We start from the raw sequence: 20,518 nt of genomic DNA, 5'->3' as shown, positions 1-20,518 counted from the left end.
ATTAGAACAACCGTCCTTGATTAACCTTTTAGACAAACAGTTTAATCATTGTCTGTGCCAAAACCAAACTTATTCTTCGTGGGACTGAACAAATGATTTCTCCAGCTTCACTCTGGCTGCATTTATAAGTCGCGTTTGAATCGTGTCCAGAAAAATTCAAGTCATAGGTAAAGCAATTACACCACCTCTCATCTTGCTTGTGAAGTTAGAGTGGTTTCAACTGACTAACCAAAGTAATTACTCTGGTCAATCACAACAGACACAAATACCGCGATGAACCAATCAGCATGCAAAGAAAATACATGTACCAGTACCACAACTGTTTTGCTTAAAACCAATCAGAGATTAGCAAAGCAAACCAATGTTTCGGTTGATTTTTTTACGATTTGCCAGTTTTTCTGGGGAATGAATTATACAAAAAAACAACAACAAAAACAAACAAACAAAAATCTTAAAGCCCGTCACTTTCCTTTGACGGTGTGAGCTACTGAGATTCTCTCGTGGAAAGGAAAAATTGGGCCTTTTTTCATCCGGCGATTTGTATTGTTGCACGTTTTAGCCTTGTGATGCTGTGTGATACCTTGTGATATCCTGTAAGGACATGTTATAGCCTGTGATGCATGATGCCGTGTGGTATCCTTCGATGTTGTGTAATATCTGGTGTTACCTTGTGATAACTTGAGATGCCTTTGTTGTTTTCTACAGTGTAATGCCCTGTTTCCTATTTTTTTTATTACCCTTTTACCATGAAGGGAAAGGAAAAACAGCGTAGTCTGTCTTTTTGCAATGCAGCGACTCCCCAACTTACGTAATTTCCTTAACTCAGTCCTTCATCCTCTCTTCTTGTTCCCTGATCCTGATTTTCCGGGATCGACGGTACTGTACAGAAAGAAAACAGCAGGTTCTCTAGCATCTGTTAACCAAGTTTTAAACCACATATGAACGCCCAGTGCCTCAATGTTTTTGTTTTTGGCATTGCAAAGATCCATTGCAAATGATTGGGAATTACTGTCACGCACACTCTTGCGTGACACACTAAAGAATGCAAACTTTTATGCTCTGCGTCAATGAATATGTCAATCAAAGTCGATCTTTCACGCGGTTATGGGCTGCCGTACTGAAATAAACATCCGCTAAAATATCACTGCGGCTCGGGGTCAGCCATGTTGTTGGAGTAAAGCCTCCCCATTCATGAAAAAAAAAATGCATTTATTAGGATTTGTTAACAGATAAGCTTCGTTTTAATAAAGAAGACAAAGATCAAGCCCACCTGGTCACTGAGGAATCTAACACAGGTAAGCTCGTGTTTAATTGAACTTTGACTCGCACAACAGACGTATTTCATCTTTATGTACAATGCTCTTTCAGGTTAAAGCCTTGCTGCGTTGAAGGCTTCGTTGCTATGCGCTTAAATTAAAGTTCAGTCATGTTAGTTTTATGGTAAATGTGAATTCTTGAGCTGTGGAAAAGTTGGAACGTGCAGCTATGGCGAAGCCATCCCGTTCAAATGTGTTTGATAAAAAAAATTACACAGTCTGTGGTTTTGAAATCGAACACGGTTGTCGATTTCAAACGAAAGGTGGTTGATCTTCTGGCAATGTACCGATAATAAGTTCTTTTATGGCGCTTTTCTCAAACGATTATGAAAATATTCCCGAGAATCTTTTGTCATGCAAAACATATCTAAACTGTGCCCTGGTGCACATTTCAGCAATTTGTCAAAAGCAAGTGCGCACAATTCGAGCTTGCAAGAATAAGGTAAGTTTGAACACAAAGAACCACACAGCCAGGTCACAACCTCGACTTCTGAGATCAGACAGAGGAAATCGATGCTTTGAATTTCGAGGAGTGACTCTCAGCTAGCCAAATCGTTTAGGTTTCAATTCATTTCGGATGTGGTCTAAAACCAAGTCAACAAGCCACGTTGTCAGCTGCGCCGTTAATATTGGAGGCTAACTGTTCACAGCTGATTACTCTCTTGTGCATTCATACGTTTCAGATACCACGGTATCAACGAAAACTTGGGGTAACGTTGAATTTTACTGAGGATTCCTGTGCAAGACAGTACAAAACACGCTCCGTTCAAGAGGTACGCAATGTTTGCCCTTTTTCTTGCTATTGTTCTTTGATAAAGAAAATTTTGTGTATATTGTTTATGCTGTGGATAATACGTACTTGATATTACCGTGCACTTTCTCGTGGCCCTCACATAAAGATCAAAAGCCGTGGCGATTTTTAACTCACAGAGTACTTATAAATTTGATTCTCAGGGATAAGTTTACTAAATAGAAAACCTTTTTTTGCTAATTGCCAGCTCCCCATGAGGCCATGTTTCTAGTCCATTATTTAGCAAAGAATGGTTTAGAGTAAACGAATTACCTCTGACAAATTTTATACACAACAGATTTTGGACTGGAAACGTTTATGTCACTTAAATTTACACCATGGAAATGAAATTCATTTATCTCTTGAGTACTCTGATTTTGTATCAACAAAACTGTATTTTCTTTCGTGATTTCTTCATGGATCCCATCTTTTGTACTGGCCAGTGCGTCATTCGCGTATTCATGGCATTCCCATTCAAAGCTTACAGGATTAAGGTTCCATTCTGTTCACCAGAAAAATAACCCAAATTTCTTACTACAAATTTATACCAAGAAAGAAATAGGACTAGAAGAAAGTTCTGCTAAGTAGCTTTCATTGGAAGATGATGTTAAGATTTCATTCACTTTATTTTATAATTTTAGGGGTTTATAAGTGGACCACATTAAATGCGGTAAATATTCACCCACAAATTCCTAAGCATAACTGAAGATAACTACATCCTGTGTATCTTTAGGAACTTCTAAGGATATCACGGAAATTAAGTCTTCTAGACTATGGCTGTTCACAATTGCATTATCAATTCTCCGGTCTTAGGTGACGATGGTTTGCTCTTTCCATAAAACACGAAACAGGGATTAGTGTCTGTTTCAGACCTATAGCCATTTTAATCTAGCAGATTAATACTTTTGAGTAAGAATGTGGACGTGGTTAAGTTTGCGTGAATCGCGTGAAATGAGGTCCATTTCGTATTTACTTACATAGTACGTTTCACATTTTTAATGGTATCAATCAGGTTGTTGATGTTTACGCCTTGTATGTCACGAGATGTAAACGAAGATGGTCAAAAACTATAGAAACACTCATATAATTTAGCTCGAGTTTGTTAACGATTCTACTGCAAAGTGAGCTGTAGAGCGAAAATTGTGTTAATACATATTTCCCGGGATATTTGTATGAGCAGAAGATATTGCTGTGGTAATTAGCACACAGCGTTTCGTCGTTTGTAATGGATATTGGTCCTACGGCGTTTTAACGTTGTAGATAAGGAAAGATAAACAGGCTGTCGTATCATTCAAGAGATTGATATAATAAAAAGTGTAATTTTATCTAGCCGGTAACGATGCACACAGTGCACATCACTTGAAATTCGAGCGCACGTGAATTTACTGTCAATCCCGCGACAAGTCATGTGTGGTTGGATTCAAGTGTGATACAGCGAAGACGGTGCCAAGAATATTTTAGCTTGGGATGAAAGCGCAAACTACGCAACATTTTCTAAAGTGAGTTCAAATATGGACTGAATATTAGCCATTTGTAGCAGCTTCTTATGTTGATCTAGTCTATCCCGTGAAACGGCGATCAACGTTCCGATCTCGTTGTTTTAGTGATTCGATCGTCGACGCAACTCCATTACATTGATTACAACTTATCCGCACACAGCTGTTTTGAAGGCGCTAATGTTCCTTTTTGAAATTTCTGTTTCTGGTTCTTGAAAAGAGTGATGTTACTGCGTCTAACTGGCTTCATCGGGTTAAAACAGCTGGTATAAAAGTATTTAAGTTGATATGGGTATCGTAAAATTAACTTAGCAGTATTTTCTTTTGGTCACGACATTCCATAACCCAAGTCATTGAATTTTGGGTCCGAAAAAATTACTCTTCGAGTTTCAGAGTATCCTAATTTTTACATGTATTAACCCTGCATTAGTTTCTTTAGAAATTAACCCCCTAGTCCTTAGTTGTCTATTTATAAATTCGGCTAAAACGACAACCTTTACTATTTTCCCTGGCTTCTCTCCAGTCAAGCGCTGTGAAAATCGAAGCGTAAAACTTTCCTACTTAACGGGCGGAAGGATTTAGTCCAAAGTCTCCTTCAATTGGGAGAGTAAGTTTAACAAAAAATACTGTCTCGACGTTACGGCGAGTCATGGATTTAGGTTTACTTCAGTATCAGAGTTTACACCGGAAATTTTTTGTTTCTTGTGCACTTGTTAAAATGGCTTAAAACATTCATTATGTTAGGTTAAAAAGTTTTGGTTTACATTCCACGTTAAATTTATCGTGAAGAATTATTAGCTTCCTTCTTAAAAAGGAATCAAAAGTACCCTTTGATTCAATGGACTGTTTCCTGAACTCATTAATATTCAGTTGATTTATATGTAGCACTGAAAATCTCTCAACCGTATTGCTTTTATCGTAGTTGTGCGTGATATTAGATCTAGATTTGAATGGCTCTTGACTATTCATTTTTGTCTACAAGAGATGTCTCAAAGATAAGAGATGGAACTCCATTTAGAAAAAAAATTAATGATCTATTTTATAAGTACATTGTCCTAGCAAAGTATTTAAAGACATACATCGTTAATTACAGGCAATTAAACATGTGGTATGCAAGCAATTTAAGTGATTGTCCTTTGTTAAGCTGCAAACTATCTAACTATAATTATGGATCATAAAATATTAAGCATGCATGTTTAAGACATAGGAGTGCACAATTAACGAATCACAAAATTCAAAGCAAAATATAGCTAAGTGGTAGATCAGCTATGACATGTTCATTATAAGTACTTGTCATCACCATGACAACATGGATTATTTCACATTTTGCTCAAATTTTGATTTGATTGTTCAGGAGGCTAGGGTTAAGTTTATAAAGACAAGTTTTATTATTTTGTGCATTGATGCATAAACTCATAAAAAATAAAGTTTTGAAAAATTAATTCAAAAATGAGCTAACACAAAACAAACAAAACAAAAACAAGGGAGTACGTCCTGAAAAGAGTTGGCCCAAATTATGCTGCAATTGAGGAGATTTTCTGGGTAGGGATGTTTTATCTTACTCATGATTCTTTTTTGTTGTTAATTTCTAGGGCCAAATGATAGCTGAGAGCAGTGTCCATGAACCTCATTCCTGTTGTTGTACTTGATACCAATGTCAAAACCATTCTTTCTCAAGAGTGGAGCCAACAGCAGAGTTAGACACTTATCACTAAGTTCTGATTATGATGACAACTATCCACTTCCTAAACATGGTGCCCATCTAACTGAGCTGGACTTGGAGAGCATGTCTGACAGTGACGGCAGTAGTGGGAAGAACATGGCAGACCTTGACCCCAGCAGTCCATGTTCTTCAACTCCAAGGAGTTTATCCCCACTGAGTTCTCTTAGCGGCAGTGGAGATGGTCACTACACCAACAGAGCATTTGACTTCCCCACTGAGCCAATCAATGTACCTCGCTACAAAAGTGTGCGTTCACCTGTTTTGAGACCAAGTACATCTCTGTTGGAAGTTTCAATAGCTAACTTGCCTCCAGAGTCAGAATTGAAGCAGTGCTTAGTGAAAATTCGTGAGCAGATGGCGTTGAGTCTTGTTCGACTAAAAGAGCTGGAAGAACAGGTGAGAAATGTACCAACCCTTCAAGTCCGCATATCAGTGTTACAGGAGGAGAAGAGACAGCTTATTAAACAGCTGCAGTCAAAAGTTGCTCGGAAGAGAACCAGATCAGCTGACTACACAGTATACAACAATATGCACTCAAGAGGGTCCAAAAGTGATACTGAAAATGATGATGACGATTACTCTCTTCTTAAGAAAAGACTTAGAGTCAAGCTGAACTCTGTTGGTGTTGGAGACTGTTCAGTGAACGATGCTTGTTCCTGCTGCTGCTCAAACCTAGTCTCTGAAAAGAAGCTAGTGAAGTCAGTATGTGTGGGTACAGAGAGTTACTCAAGCCAAGACGACCAGGATAATTACCTGCCGAGAGCAGAAGCTAAGAAACCTAAAACGAGGTCAGTTGGTGTTGGAATGATGAGATCTTTCACAAAGGATGTAGGTGTGGGGGAGGGAAGAGCACTACTGTACACAGAACAGAAAGGAGTTCAGGTGTCAGTAGAAAAGAAGGACTCTTCCTGCGAGGCTCTTCCTCAGGTTGTCACAACAGATGCAATGGTGTCAGTAAAGCCACTGCTCCGTTCAACAGGGACAAGTACAGAGCTTCTTAGTATAGGCAACGCTCTTCATGGAGAAACTAGTATGAAGCCATCAGAAACACAAGCTAGTGTTGGGGTTCAGACAAGTGGACATTCTGGGGTAACTATGGTTTCCATTGGTGTTGGTATCTGCACTATCGACGATGAACCAGAATGCCGAAAATGCTCCAAAAGAAAGTCTCGCTCAATACTGAAAACAGTGGATGAGATTATTGCCAATCGTATTGACATACCACTGTGCAAGTCGGTTGGTGTAGGTGACACTAGCCTTGATGATAACTATCTTTGCAGCCGCTGCAGCAATCTTGAAACGAGGACAATTGGTGTTGGAGACAAAGTGGAGTTTAGAAATGTTGCTCTTGGAGATTTCAGCATTTCAGAAGACCAACCATGTGATCGTTGTAGAAACATTAAGACAAGAAGTGTGGGCTGTGGCATCGACCAAATATCCTTTAAAGACACTGGTGTTGGTGATGAGAAAATTAACAACAAGATGTTGTGTGAACACTGTTCAAACTTGGAAACAGCATCTACCGGAACAGGTGACTTTAAATTGGAGGAGAATGCTTTTGTCTGTGCAATTTGCAGCCAGATACAAACCAAGCTGGAGAACATTACAGAGAACACAGTAACTGCAGAAAGTCAAATTCAGCTGGAATCCACAGATCAAAATCCAAACAGCAGCCATATCTTAGCAGATGAGCAAGTGGTACCCATAGTAAGACAAAACTCTCTTAAAGACCAAATGTGTACAGTTGGTGTTGGAAACTGTACTATAATGGATTCCTTCTGCAGTAAATGTGACAGTTTGCATACTAGATCCATTGGAGTTGGCAGTGGAAATGTTTCAGTTGATTTGATCTGCGACAGATGCTCGAATAAGAAAACAAAGTCTGTAGGAACCTCCTGCGAGATTGTAGAAACACGGTCGCTTGGTGTCAGTGAGTGTTGCATAACAGATAACTTCTGCGACAGGTGTATGAATATCAGGACTCACACTGTTGCCATAGGCGACTGTTGTGTAACTGACAGTTACTGCGAGCGATGCTTTAATGTTCAAATGCATTCCATAGGTGTTGGAGACTTTGACATTAATATTGATGAAAACCCACCTGTTATTCAAGCTAACCTTGTTTCTGTTGATAATATTTCTAAATTTGACTCTAACATGAATGTCACGACTAATGGAAGCACTACAGGTCAGACCATAGTTAGAGCGTTCAAGTCTAAGCAGCACAGTATTTATACTAGTGATGCTAGGGACAGCGTAGGCATTAAAATGGAGCATAGCCACAGCAAAGAGAGTGACCTTAATGAGTCAGACGGAAGTATTGACAATGATAACCCCAGCAGTGACAGCGCAAGTCAGACCAGTGAAGTGATGGATACATCTCGATCTCCTGATCGTGTTAGGTATGGATCCTTTATAAGACTATGATTGTACAAAACAACAATCTCTCAGGGAATTGCCTATTTCTGTCAGACCCTGTACCATCACCATCATCATCATCATCATCATCATCATCACCATTGATCACCATCATCACTCGCACTTTCATCATCATGGTCATTATTATAATAAGAACCACAAAATTTTATTTAATATTTCATTAAGTTATAGTTCTTCACTTAACTACTAATATTTTAAGTCCTCCCATAGTGTATTTTGGGTGGTGATTGTTTTACCATACATTTTTCCTGCTCTTTAGTTTACTTTTTAAACAGAGTTCTTTCAGTTACTATTAAATTCACATTGTTTCAAGTTTGCACACTTATGTGTTTAAAAAAGATATGGAAAACACCAAAACAGATTGTAGTCAACTTTGTGACAAACCATTATGGTTAGTGTATGTGCACGCCTGCTGTGCATATTGAAACATAAGTTATATGGATTTTCTTTCAAAATTATCTTGTGCATTTGTCAGATATACAAATACAATATTAAAGTGCAAGCAATGAAGTATTGTTTTGTCAACAGTCACAGTATAAGTGACATAATTTATCAAAGGTTTATCTTTTATACTAAGAGTTATGATTCAAATTGTATAATTAATTCTTTAATGTCCATCAAGGTCAACTACACAGTTGAGGTTCCCTTAAATGCTACCCTTGAATTCTCAATTTACTGTTATAAAATTCATGTAGGAGGAACCTTTTAATGTACAAAAAAATTTATACGAGTGTGGCTCGTTTTCTCTTTTAAATTTCCGGTGTCAACAGTTTGTATTTTATGATGTCATATTAAATGGTGGCCATTGTTTTTGAGAAAGCAGAGCAGTGCTTCTCTGTAGAACAACTGCACCACCAACTGACAACGAAATCCAAACTGGTGTTGCAGGGAAAATTTATAAGTAAATTTAAGTATAGTGCAAACTTATCTTTTTTTGTCTGACAAAATATTTCTACATGTTTTTCCAAATAATTATTTGTATGCTAATTTCTTTCAAGAGTAATGGTTCCCTTTATAGTAATCCAACCAAATGCACCTCTGTCTTCCAATTCTGATTGGTTAGATGTTTACACAGTTATTTGAATTGTGACCTCAGATCTGCAATTTGCACCATGAGTGTAATTATTAATAAGTATACAAGTATTATTATAACAGAGTAGAAATTCATTCAAAGTTCTCTTCTTTGCAATAGTTTGTCAGTGACATTCAATTTGCTTGAAGTTGCTTGAAACAGAATGGCTGTCTTGTAACCCACAGTCATGCAATTTGTTGAACACGATACTAAATAAATGACCATTATATGAGGCATCAATGAGGTGTTGAGTGATTTGTAAGGACTGGTAACATGACTGATAGAACTTCAAAAACACACTTTGAATCTTGTACTCTCAGAGCATTAACTGACAAATTTCATTTTGAAGTCTAATTTAACAGAAAGAAGACCACAGTGCTGTTCACTCGCTTTCATTTGAATGGTCACACTTTAGGATTGCATCCACAGACTCAAAAGCTAGAACCACCCTGTACAGTATAACAAACAGCACCACAGGAAAGTACTGCTCAGTAGCTTTCATTAGAGTGGTCACACTTTAGGATTTCATCCAAAGACTCAAAAGTTAGAACCACCTTGTACAGCATAATAAACAGTATTACGGGAAGGTACAACTTGGTAGCTTTCATTTGAAGCTACACGATTGTAGCTATGTTTTAAAATGTTAACTGAATGAATCTATTTTCTGCCTGTAATTTTATCTGTGGACTTCTACTGGATTGTAGCTATGTTTTAAAATGTTAACTGAATGAATCTATTTTCTGCCTGTAATTTTATCTGTGGACTTCTACTGTAATGGATCTAAGCTGTGTTTTGCTTGCATGTTATCTGTCCTTTTTAATAGGTTTACCTGTAATATTATCTATTGAATGTACTTGAATGGAATTTAAGTTGCACTTTCTGTAATTTTATCTGTATGTAAATATTGAAAGGAATGTAACCCAAACCCTGCTTTTAAGTGATGTTTTAGGTAAACCATGAAGAGAAACTGAAAACTGTGCAGTCTTAACTGTCCTCTTTGTATGCCTCTAAAAGATTACACTTCAAATAATTCAATTTTCCAACCCTCCTAATTAAAACATAATAAGGACAGCGCTGTCAACATGAGCATTGACTGTTTGGAAGTTATATTAGAAGCTATTGTGCTAAAATGATATCAGTTTCAACCCACACCTTTAATGCTAAGTGCCCAAAATCAAACATTCCAAATTGAATTTTTTATAAAACATTGAAAAATGCACAGCATCATGAAAGTGTTGTTTAAACAGGTTTAAGGTGAATGTTGAAACTTAAGATTTTATCCACAGACTCAAAAGCTAACACAACATTGTGCCGCACGTGCGGTTTGGCTTCTGGAGATCAAAGGCAAAGCACTCCACTACAATTGTCTTGCTCTGATTGATTATCAAGAGATAAGAAATGATATAAGTATTTGAAATATTTTGTGTGGGTGGCAGCCTTAAATCTTATTACTTGCAAGAGTAAACTATACCGCCCCAATGGACATGTTTCTAGTACCTCCCCACCCCACTCCTGTCTCCCCCTTCCCACTCCTCCCTCACAAATAACTAATTCTCTAAAGCTACAGCTAACTTTTCAGTAAGTGGATGAAAATCCTCAAGTGTGACCACACAAATGGAAGCTTTTTAGCTGTATTGGTACTTTAAAGAAAACTACAGTTTTGTGTTACAAAATCAGATGCATGGATCTTAGGAATGCAAGGAATTTCTGTCTAATGTTTGGTTTATATTGTGTTGCAGAATCACTGATGAAGTTGTTGTGGCATGCAAACTATTGAATGGACATCTGTACAAAGGAAAAGAGATTGGAAGAGAACAAATGGTAATTATGCACCTATACACCTAAAGGAGGAGGAGGGGAGGGGGGGGGGGGCGCAGATAAGGAGCATTCTTTTTATTTTTGCATAGATTTTCCCCCTTCAAATTTACCAGCCAGAGTTGATGAATTTCTTCAAATTGCTAAGGGTGTGGATCATTTGAGTTGCTATCCAGTTCCTAGCTGCTAAGTCCCCCACCCACCCCTCTCTCTTAACATTTGTCGGTACATTGCATGTGGCTTTACATACTTTTGACAGTTTGTAAGTCTGAGTTGGTGCATTTCAAAATCATCTTCCAGATGGTTTAGGAGAAAATTAACAGAGCCGATGACACAAGAACGTACATGTATATTGGTCAATTTTATCAATATACACTTGACAAGTGAGCTTTCTATTAAGTAAATTTCCGGTTTAGCTTAATTAAAGGCGAAATGGATTACATGAATCGTCAGATAAACTCAAACATCTTTTCTTAGTCTCTAAAGATAAAGATTTGTAAGGGCAAAATTAAGCTTATGATTTATGGCTTCAAGGAAAAAGAGGTAAAAGCTTACCGTCTTTCTTTCTGTTTTAATTGTTGCGCGTTTCGTTGTTTTACGACATGTTATAATGTTTCTTCTTTTTCCTGATCCTACCATAATGCCATTCCGTCCATGGAGGGTGCACTGAAGAACTCTTTGGGAATGAATTTATTATTGTCCATGTACTTGCAATATTTTACACATATTTTATTCTGGTAAAAACGTTAAGTCGCTATCATTTAACTTAAATTTCACCAGCGGAAAGGCGAACTATTAGCCTTTGAAAAATATCAACAGCGCAAGTGCACCCGGCAAAAAGAAGGGAATGTAAAAAAAATATCGGGAAAATAATGAATTAAAAAAATTTTTGTTCTTTATTGAATTCATTTGGGATGGGTAAGGCACCTCCCCTCCATATAGAACAAGTCTGATATTTGCAGGTATTGGTTTGAAGATGCTTCATACCATCGAGACTTCTCATTACCTCTTTAGTTGTTGGTGTAAGGGGAAAAAACAAATCATTCACTTTTTAAGAGAGCTTCATTCAGATCACGATGAACAGTAGTCCAGAATTTAGCGCATCTTACCTCATATTTGAAGACATCTTACTCCATATCCACTGTTTTCATGTATACCGATAATTTGTTGGGTTAACCATTCAAATAAAACAGGGACAATCTGCAATAACAAGCATCCCATCTAAGGCAAAAATAAGTTTCCATGTTACCTCATTTTAAGGAAACTGCGAAGCCAAGCCTCGGCTGTGTTGTCCCGCTTACTATCCCGTCGTACCCCTCCCACCCAGTCGTTAGGAGCGCCGTATTACCCTCCCCCCCCCTAAAAACGACTGCGTGGGAGACTTGCTACTGACGCAAGTTCTGTCTTCATTATAAAGTCACCCTTAGTATTCTGTCTGCGTGCGAGCTAACTCACAAGTTGTTTTTATTTTTGTCAGATTTCTTGCATGAGTACCGTGGAGAACAACTGGTTCCGCTGTGTCAGTTCAAGGGATTGTGACTCGGAGCTGGTCAAAGGCCTTCTGAAGATATTCAAGAATCAAATCGATATGCTGTTAGAGACAATCGTCAACTTGGTGGACAGCAATGTAAGTTTAATCTTGCCTTTTGTTTAAACATTAATAGCTACCTTACTTATCGAACTAGTAATAGGAAGATCTTAGGTTCGAACCTATCTAAGAGTTCTCGTGCTTATAAATTAAAAGTTGTCATGTTTTTCGTGCCAAAACAAAAGGTGTAGTTCGCACAGTCTTCTGAGAAAAATTCTATTTAATACTAGTGTGATGTTCTTTCCTTCTAGCAAACGACTTTCAATTTAATCAGGTTATAATGTACTTTTTCGTTTTTATCTTGAAGGGGAACAATGCTCTGCATTATGCAGTTTCTTTCAGAAACTGGAAGGTAGTGGATGTGCTGCTGGGTACAGGACTAATGAACTTAAACCTGCCAAACAAGGTACATGGAACGATACCCCGATTCACACCACATTAAGGGCTTTTACCAAGCAGTTCAAGCCTATGCACTTGCTCCTTAGAGGCGAATAAAGAGCAAAGCTGTAACCAGTTAGGGAGGGTATAAAATCGGTGTTTGGAGCGAAAGGAGTGCAGCTTGCCATTCAATTCCCCAAGCTTAACTCCGCTTACGATGTTGTTTTTGCCGCAATCCCCACAGTATTCTGATTCAGAAACTGATGTGCATCGTCATAGTCAAAAGCACAACACTGTTGACTGTTTCCACTTAGTCAAACTTCTCTGTGAAGTCCCACCTCCCCCCTCCCCCTCCCTTAACCTCCTTCCATATAATTTCCTGATCGATATAGAGAGGGTATGTTATTGGGTGGAACGGACGGGTCCAGCAAAAACACAGCTATGTTAGATGTTGGCTGATGTTAGAGGAGGTCGGCTATTGGCAGAGGGTTGACGTTGTTAATTTCATCGGCCCATGTGCTTGTAATTTTAATGGTTCGAGCTCATCCTCGGCTGGCAATATATGGACTGAAATGAGAATGCAAATTTATTACTCTGAATAATTAACAGGCTGGATACTCGCCGATCATGATGGCGGCGTTAGCTGGAGTCCAAAAAGAAGATGACAAAGAAATTACCAAGAAAATGTTTCAATCGGGAGACGTAAACAAACAAGTTGATGATGTAAGTAAACTAGTATCGATAGTGACGTTAAAATGGTCATCTTTGGGTTCGGCTTTATGAATCAGTGATCACGATTGTTGAATCCCTTTTGTTTTTGTTTTTTTGTTCTACAAAACCAGACAGGGCAGAGTCCACTGATGTTGGCTGTCAGTCGAGGACGAATGGAAATGGTTGAAATCTGTTTGGAGGCAGGAGCTGACATTAATGCTCAGGACGAAGTAAGACTGGACGTATTGCTTCATGCATTCTTTTTATGCAACCAATTCTTATCGACCTTCACGGTAAACTACGAACTACGACTTCATTTCCTTCTGAGGTATTTCATTTGTTACTATTCCAGGATGGGTCAACAGCGCTGATGTGTGCATGTGAACATGGTCATCTTAACATCGCCAAGCGTCTGCTTTTGGAGCCAGGGTGTGATGCGTCTATCGAGGACAATGTAAGTTACTTCTCAACTGAATTCAGTGTTTCGTTTAAAACGGCCACACATGTCCTTTCTAGTTTGTCAATAGTCTCCTTAGTTGGGAGTAACATGAACAGAACATCGATCACCGAGCAATGCTTGCCCTTCAGTCGCCTCACCTTATGCCTATCCGCTCGCGATTTTCTTTTAGTCCTATTCCACTCAAAGGAACCTTTTCATCTGGTAACAATGTACAGGTGGTCTTTTGCGACTTTAAACTCTGTTGCCCTAACATGTTCCTAAGAGATTACTGATGCGTCAGGCAGTTCAAGATGTGGGTAGGGCAACGTAAGATTCGTACGTCTGCTGGTTACGAGATCAGTTTTGGATTTCTCACTTGCTTCCCAGACAGTCTTTTTCGTGCGACCCACCAGAGCCTTTTCTCCTGTCAGGCCCAATTTTAGAGTCACGCTATCCCAGTTAATCCACTCAAGCGCATCTAATTGTTCGAAACAATAAAGGTTCTGTTGGTCCTGGTGGTAAAATCAGATTCTTTGTTTCATTTCACCAGGAAGGGAGCACTGCTCTTTCTATTGCAATGCAGAGGAACTTCAAGGACTTAGCTTTGTTGATATATGGAAATGTCAGTTTTGATCCAGTCGGAAAACCTCGAAAGGTATGCTAGTCAGTTTGCAGGTGTCACAGGAAGGCGTGTAACAGTGAACTGTATTGGCTATTCTCAGTAGTGAGTAGATTTGACCCAGCCTTGTATTGGTTTGGTGGTTTCAAACATTTATTAGGGAGCTTAAGCAACGACGACGGCGACGGCAACGTCAACGCCGCAAAACAATAGGTTTAATGAGCAAAAACAATCACTCTGTACGTGCATTTTACATTTTGGTACATTTCTTTGCCGTCCTCTGCAAAGCAACAACGTGGAATGGCCACATTTAAAGTTTTGTGGAGAACGTGAACGCACGACGGTGAATTTTTCAATTTCTTTCTTAAATTGTACGCCACTCCTACCAATTTGGTCCCTGGATAGTTCGCCATTTTTGTAAAAGTCGAGAGAGTTGAAATAATCGCGAAGTAGTACAAATGAAATAAAGATACATTTTCAGGTGACGTTTTCGTTGCCGTTGCCGTTGCCGTCGCCGTTGCTTAAGCTCCCTATTAACGCAATGTGGCTATTTGGCAGAAATATGAAAAGTATGATCATTAAAACGACAGCTACTGAATATGTGTTCCTGTTCTGTTGTTTTTCATGCTGTACAAGGTGATTCTAACTTTTGAGTCTGGATAAAATCCTAGAATGTGTCCACTGAAATAAAAGCTTCTGAGCAGTACTTTCCTGTGCTGTTTGTAAAGCTATATAAGGTAACTTCTAACTAATCTAGTGATCACGCTATTCTGACCTAAGAATATTAAAATAATATTTCTATTTTACCCCAGAAACTTCCCGGTGTGCCTTGCAAGGCGTCTTGAGCACAACGACCGTAAACATGTTGGATTGCTCATCGCCTTTTTGTCGGGTCCCAGACAACGTTGTAAAGTTGGACTCACATTTATCAGCGTTATTGGTGCCTCAACTTTGGCAGTTTAATCACAGCTGTAATCAGCAGTAAAACAAGACAAGGAAAGCCACCCCTTCTGCGGTGATTGACTTTAACTTTATCACATTTGTGAACTAGTGCGATTGTTTCAAAAGAAAAAAATCTTTACTTTTATATTCACTTAAAACGGAACGATTTCAGCATTCCAAGTTAGATAGATGTTGGTATAATAGGCCATTTCCGAGTTGCTGTGAACCTCATTATGAAAGCGAGGCTAAGTGCAAACCTTTTCATATGAAAATTAGTTTCGTTTGCTTATGAATGGAAACTAATTTTCATAATAAAAACTTTGCACCTCATAGTGAGGTTCACAGCAACTCGGAAATGGCCTATTGCATGGTGCCAAAGCTGAGTGTGGTAACTCGGCTTTTATTATTTTTAGATAACTACTGGCGAGGTATAAGGCGCAGGAATTTTGCATGAATGGAGCGGACTATAGGAATCTTAGAGATGGGCAGAATAGTCGTTTCTTTCCTCTCCCCAAGTCTCGCGTGGTTTACTTGGCACGCTGATTTTTTTTGCGCCCTGTCCCTTTTTCACTGGCAGCTAACTTGGTCAGCCATCGCTAGAAATTGGGGACATTTGAGCCTGCGAATGTGATATCCTGCGGTAGCTTTAGCCTTGAAGCGAACGCAAAATGTATAAAGAAAATGTATGGAGAATGAAATATTTAATGGAATAGTTCTTGAAGAATTAGGATGATCTATTACAAAACACGTTGTGCACAAATGAAAGTGGAGACTTCAAATTTCATGTTTCCTTTTGAACGTTTTCTGCAAGCAGTTTTAACGCGAAAAATTACAAGGCGTAGAGGGAGAATTATCGACAACATCAGAAATCATAGTTTATAACCAACGATTATCGTAAAACCGAATGCGATCGTTAAAATGTGTATGCAGGAATGAAAAATATATACGTTAAAATAACTCACCGTGTGTCTCACAGCTCCGTACCATTAATTTCGATGTTTCCTTTTTGCTTTTGAAAACCACGAAAAATGGACTTCAGTGAACATCCCATGGCATTCCACGCTAAAATCCTGAAATCTGCTATCTTTGAACTGCGATATTTCGGCCGCTTGTACCCTAATTTTGCTCCAAAAAACACCATTTGAAAGCCATTTTCCTCTAGTTTTATGTTGACGCAATATTTTAGATCAGTGGTTTCACCACTAAACATAAACTACGGTTGTGTATGCCTAACTTTTGCTTCTCATCAGCCGTATATGAGCCCATAGTCATCGTTTTCGCCCAGCGGTTATTACCATTTTTTTTGCGGGAGTTTTGATATTTGTGTCGTACAATAAAACCGATGACAAAGAATTTAATTGGGAGTAGTCGACCGTAAGACTTCGCTTTCGCTGGACACGCTCCGCCAATTTTTATTTGTGCATATGGTAGATTTCAAGGCGGAATCCGCATACCCTTACGCGGGCTCAAATGTCCCGAATTTCTGGCGATGAATCCTTTGGGTTGACGCAGAGACTTAATAACTCAATTGTTTGTTTCTTTTATAATTATGCATGAATGAATAATTGAGTATCAATTATAATGAGTTGATTATTACTAGCTTTTGCAACTACAAGAGAAAACAGCATTTTCAGCATTCTTCAAACTTTTTTTGTTATGAACGTTTGAAACATTTGGAGTTAAATAACGCCAGTGAGTTAATTAGGGGGAACTACTCTGGGTTCGAGCTTATGGCGTGAAAGAAGAAGTTATAGTTATCAGAATCTACGGTAACTCTTTTGTTGATGCTAGTGAAGACATATTTAAGGGTTTTAAAGTAGATCTTACGATTGTGTTGTTTTAAAACTCACTTTTGAAGTAATATGTATTAAATATTAAATTACCCTATATTTAAGGTATAAACTAAGATATTTTTGTTTTTGGTGTTGTATTTTTATGTAATTTTCAATAAGTTTTCTTAACTAGTATAAGAGTGTCCTTATAAAAGTCATCTTAATTTTTCATTTTATGACAAAGTAATTAAACAGATGTTTGTGATTTACTGCAACATTTATTTCCAGCTCATGGTTTTCACTTTATAAAATGATAACTTCGAAAGGAAACCCTAAAAGTTATCAGTATCTTGTTTTGTTGGTGATTTCGACTTCATATTTTACCTTTTAAAGGAACCAATTCTTTTTGACAAATAGTTCCAGTTACAGCTCAATTTTCATCCCCAAAAGGTGATGATTTTATCCTATGAAAGTGCGATCTCTTCAAGAGATCGCTATCCACCCTCCCCTCCCTCTACATAAGTTTCATTTGACTGTGGCTCTCTCCTAGCCCTGGGTAGGCTGTGAACATCCGCTGTTCAGAGCTGGCTGCTGTGCACAGACCCGGCAGTGGGTACCATGACTTATAATGAGGGAGGTGACAATGGGTAATGCGCTATGACAACAGGTCTTAATGTTCGAGAGCGCGGTGGAATTTTCCCGATTTATAGACCCAGTACAAAACTGGCTGCCATGTTAATATTCTTTTGTCTACATTCAAATTAGCGTCACTAGCCTCGTTCTACAGTTCAAATATCTAAAGAGTATTTTATCCTGGACGATACTAGTGAAGCTAATTTGAACACGGACAAAAGAATGTCAGCCATTGTTGGATTGGGTGTATAACGTCACTCGGTCTCTCTGTGGTTTTGATTTCGTGTTCTAGAAGCGCGGACGTGAAAATAGGAACTGTGTTACCCCTAAGTGTCTGAATGGTTTATTGTCATGGTGAATCTCAGTTAATTTTTCTAGCTTGTTACATACTCTCTAAACCTTAAACAGGCCATCTTTTGCACGGCTCTCAGCGAATAAAAAAACACAACAAGGAATAGGACCAGGACCACAGGCTGTAGTCACACTGTAAAGGTAGGGCGTGATTTCACGTGTTTAGTCACGATTGAGCTAAAAACTCTGTGTGTGACCGGATAAGGGAACTACCCATAGAATGCCTCTGTAATGAATAGTGAACTGACCAAGATTAGCTTATGGATGAAATCAAACAAACTTTCTGTTAACATAAAGAAACCAATTATGTTATATTTAAACCCAAACAAAAATCTGTCCACATGAGCTCCCAAATTTTACTTGACAGTATACCCCTCGAGCAAGTAACAGAAGTTAAGAGCGGCTGACTGAGAATATCGAGAACTCGCGGTCAAAACTGAAATTTCGGATTTCCTCATATTTTGTCAGAAGAATGCCTTTAGAGAACTATTTACGAAAATAACAATAAAACTTTCCAAAGATTTTTCGTTTTCGAGAATTCCGGCATAATGTGAAATGCCGTGATCGCGTCGCAGCCGGCGTTAAATTTTGATGAGATTTGGTGCATTTTCAAATCGCTCGGGAAGGAAGACGGCTTAGCGTATTAAAACGATCTTTTGAGGTTAAGTTAGGCATCCTTCTAAGAATACGGTCTTATGAAAATATTGCTGGAGGATTCTTATTTACATGCAGTTTTCAAAGTCCGAAGAATCCTATTTTCAGCATTTTTGTTGACACTTAAAATTGTGGAAACTTTGCGGACAAAATACCTTTCCTGGTACATCGAAATTTACAATGAAAGTTACACTAAAGAAAAGCTCTATTCTTGTGCTGCAACATATAAAAAATTCAGCTTGGGTAATTTAAAAGCCAGCCTTTGACGGAATAAAACACATAGGGAATTTTTTACATATTTTTTCAAAAAATTCCAGTGGTCACGCAAGGACAAGATGACATGTTTCAATAAATTATTGTCTGTATGTTATTTTTACCGGAGAATTATAAAATTCTTGTTCCAAAACTAAATCTAATGATCTAATAAGTTTTGTATTGTTTTATATACCTCAAAAAGTCTAACTAGGGAGTGAGATGTAACCCCAAATTTGAAAAGGTCAAAGTGTCATGTCACCTTTCTGCTCGTCCAGATCTCAACCAATTTTTTTCATTGCCACACGGTGCATCTAAAACCAAGTATTTATGGTATATCTTACTAAATATGGACTTGTTTCAATAATAAAACTAATTACAGGCGTTAAAATCACTTTTGGGTTTGTGAAGCTGTGCAAACCAGGCACGTTTCCTAGATCACAGCCTGTCAACAACATGCCGACTGTTGAACTCCCATGACATGTGAACACTTGAAAATGGGGAAATATTTCGAGGCAAAATCTTGTCCTGGTACATGGAAACTTACAATAACAGGTATGCATGAGGAACGATCTGTTACTTTACTGCAACATGTAAGAAATCTAGTTTGGGTATAACGTTTATAGTCAAGTGTTAACAAAATTTTTTTGTGTATTTTCTTCGAACTGATATCGCACTGGTCACGCAAGTACCTGTTAACACATTTGAAATACATTTATTTTGTATAATATATTTTCCCGAAAGAATGACAAAGTTATCGATACAATACAAATTGTAATACTCTAAACAATTTTTCGTTGCTGAATATTCCTATACAAAAAATTATTCACAGTCAGAGCGAGTGATAACTAATGCCACAGCAAAATTCGTAAAGGCCGATTGCCGTGGCATGTTTTCCGATAACGCAACGTCAGAATGATCGACAAATTTCATTATTGTACTTCACACAACTAGTACGTTTTTCACTAAACAGAAGAGTGACAATTTGCTCAGTTCTTAAATGAAGCTGTACGAAACAGCGACATTTTCTACCTCACAGTCGATAGCTAGGGTTAATGACATGTTTACGTTTTTATAACTACAGTGTAGTATCCGAGTTGTATTTACCTGCCACCGCTGATATGAGATAAAATTCCATTTTGCCGGCGCTTTGGCATATTTTCGAGTAGCAGGTTTCATCTACACGTGGTATTGCTCACTGAAGACGAAACTTCCATCAAACAAACGTTGCGGTATTTTCATCTTTTTCGCAGGGGTTCAACACTAACCCGTGTAGTCAGTTTGTCTGTCTGCCTGTCAATAAACGACCTTTATCTTAGCTAATTAAACAGCATTTTCTGAGTCTTTCTGAGTATTTTCTTCCATAGTAAAGAAAATAACATTGATTTAAAGCTGTTTACAACGCATTCAACTTGTTAATAGATACATAAGTTTGCTGAAAATAATCCCTAGATCCCAGGCGCTTGATTTTTCCAACCGGCCCTCAAAAAATCTTGAGTGAATATGGCATTTAAAAAAGAGGACAATA

General features: G+C 38.2%; 1 protein-coding gene across 3 annotated transcripts; it reads left to right on the top strand.

Moving 5' to 3' along the window:
* Positions 1–793: 793 nt before the first annotated feature.
* On the top strand, positions 794–15,933 carry LOC146468451 (uncharacterized). 3 transcript variants are annotated; one of them, XM_085124179.1, is made up of 11 exons: positions 794–1,295; positions 2,000–2,089; positions 5,195–7,727; positions 10,576–10,657; positions 12,129–12,278; positions 12,547–12,645; positions 13,227–13,340; positions 13,460–13,558; positions 13,681–13,782; positions 14,318–14,422; positions 15,199–15,933. In XM_085124179.1, exons 3-11 carry the CDS (start codon positions 5,257–5,259, stop codon positions 15,229–15,231), a joined length of 3,255 nt encoding a protein of 1,084 aa, XP_084980305.1. In that variant the 5' UTR covers positions 794–1,295; positions 2,000–2,089; positions 5,195–5,256; the 3' UTR covers positions 15,232–15,933. The 3 variants fall into 3 exon arrangements, with proteins under 3 accessions (XP_084980305.1, XP_084980306.1, XP_084980307.1); XM_085124180.1 differs by lacking the exon at positions 794–1,295 and adding an exon at positions 1,350–1,758; XM_085124181.1 differs by lacking the exons at positions 794–1,295; positions 2,000–2,089 and adding an exon at positions 3,466–3,605.
* Positions 15,934–20,518: the final 4,585 nt, after the last annotated feature.

Source organism: Pavona decussata, unplaced genomic scaffold (genome assembly GCF_977016875.1).
Source record: "Pavona decussata unplaced genomic scaffold, jaPavDecu1.1 SCAFFOLD_130, whole genome shotgun sequence".
NCBI lineage: Eukaryota > Metazoa > Cnidaria > Anthozoa > Scleractinia > Agariciidae > Pavona > Pavona decussata.
The sequence above is the reverse complement of the archived record's forward strand: the minus strand, read 5'-3'. Positions and strand labels throughout refer to the sequence as shown.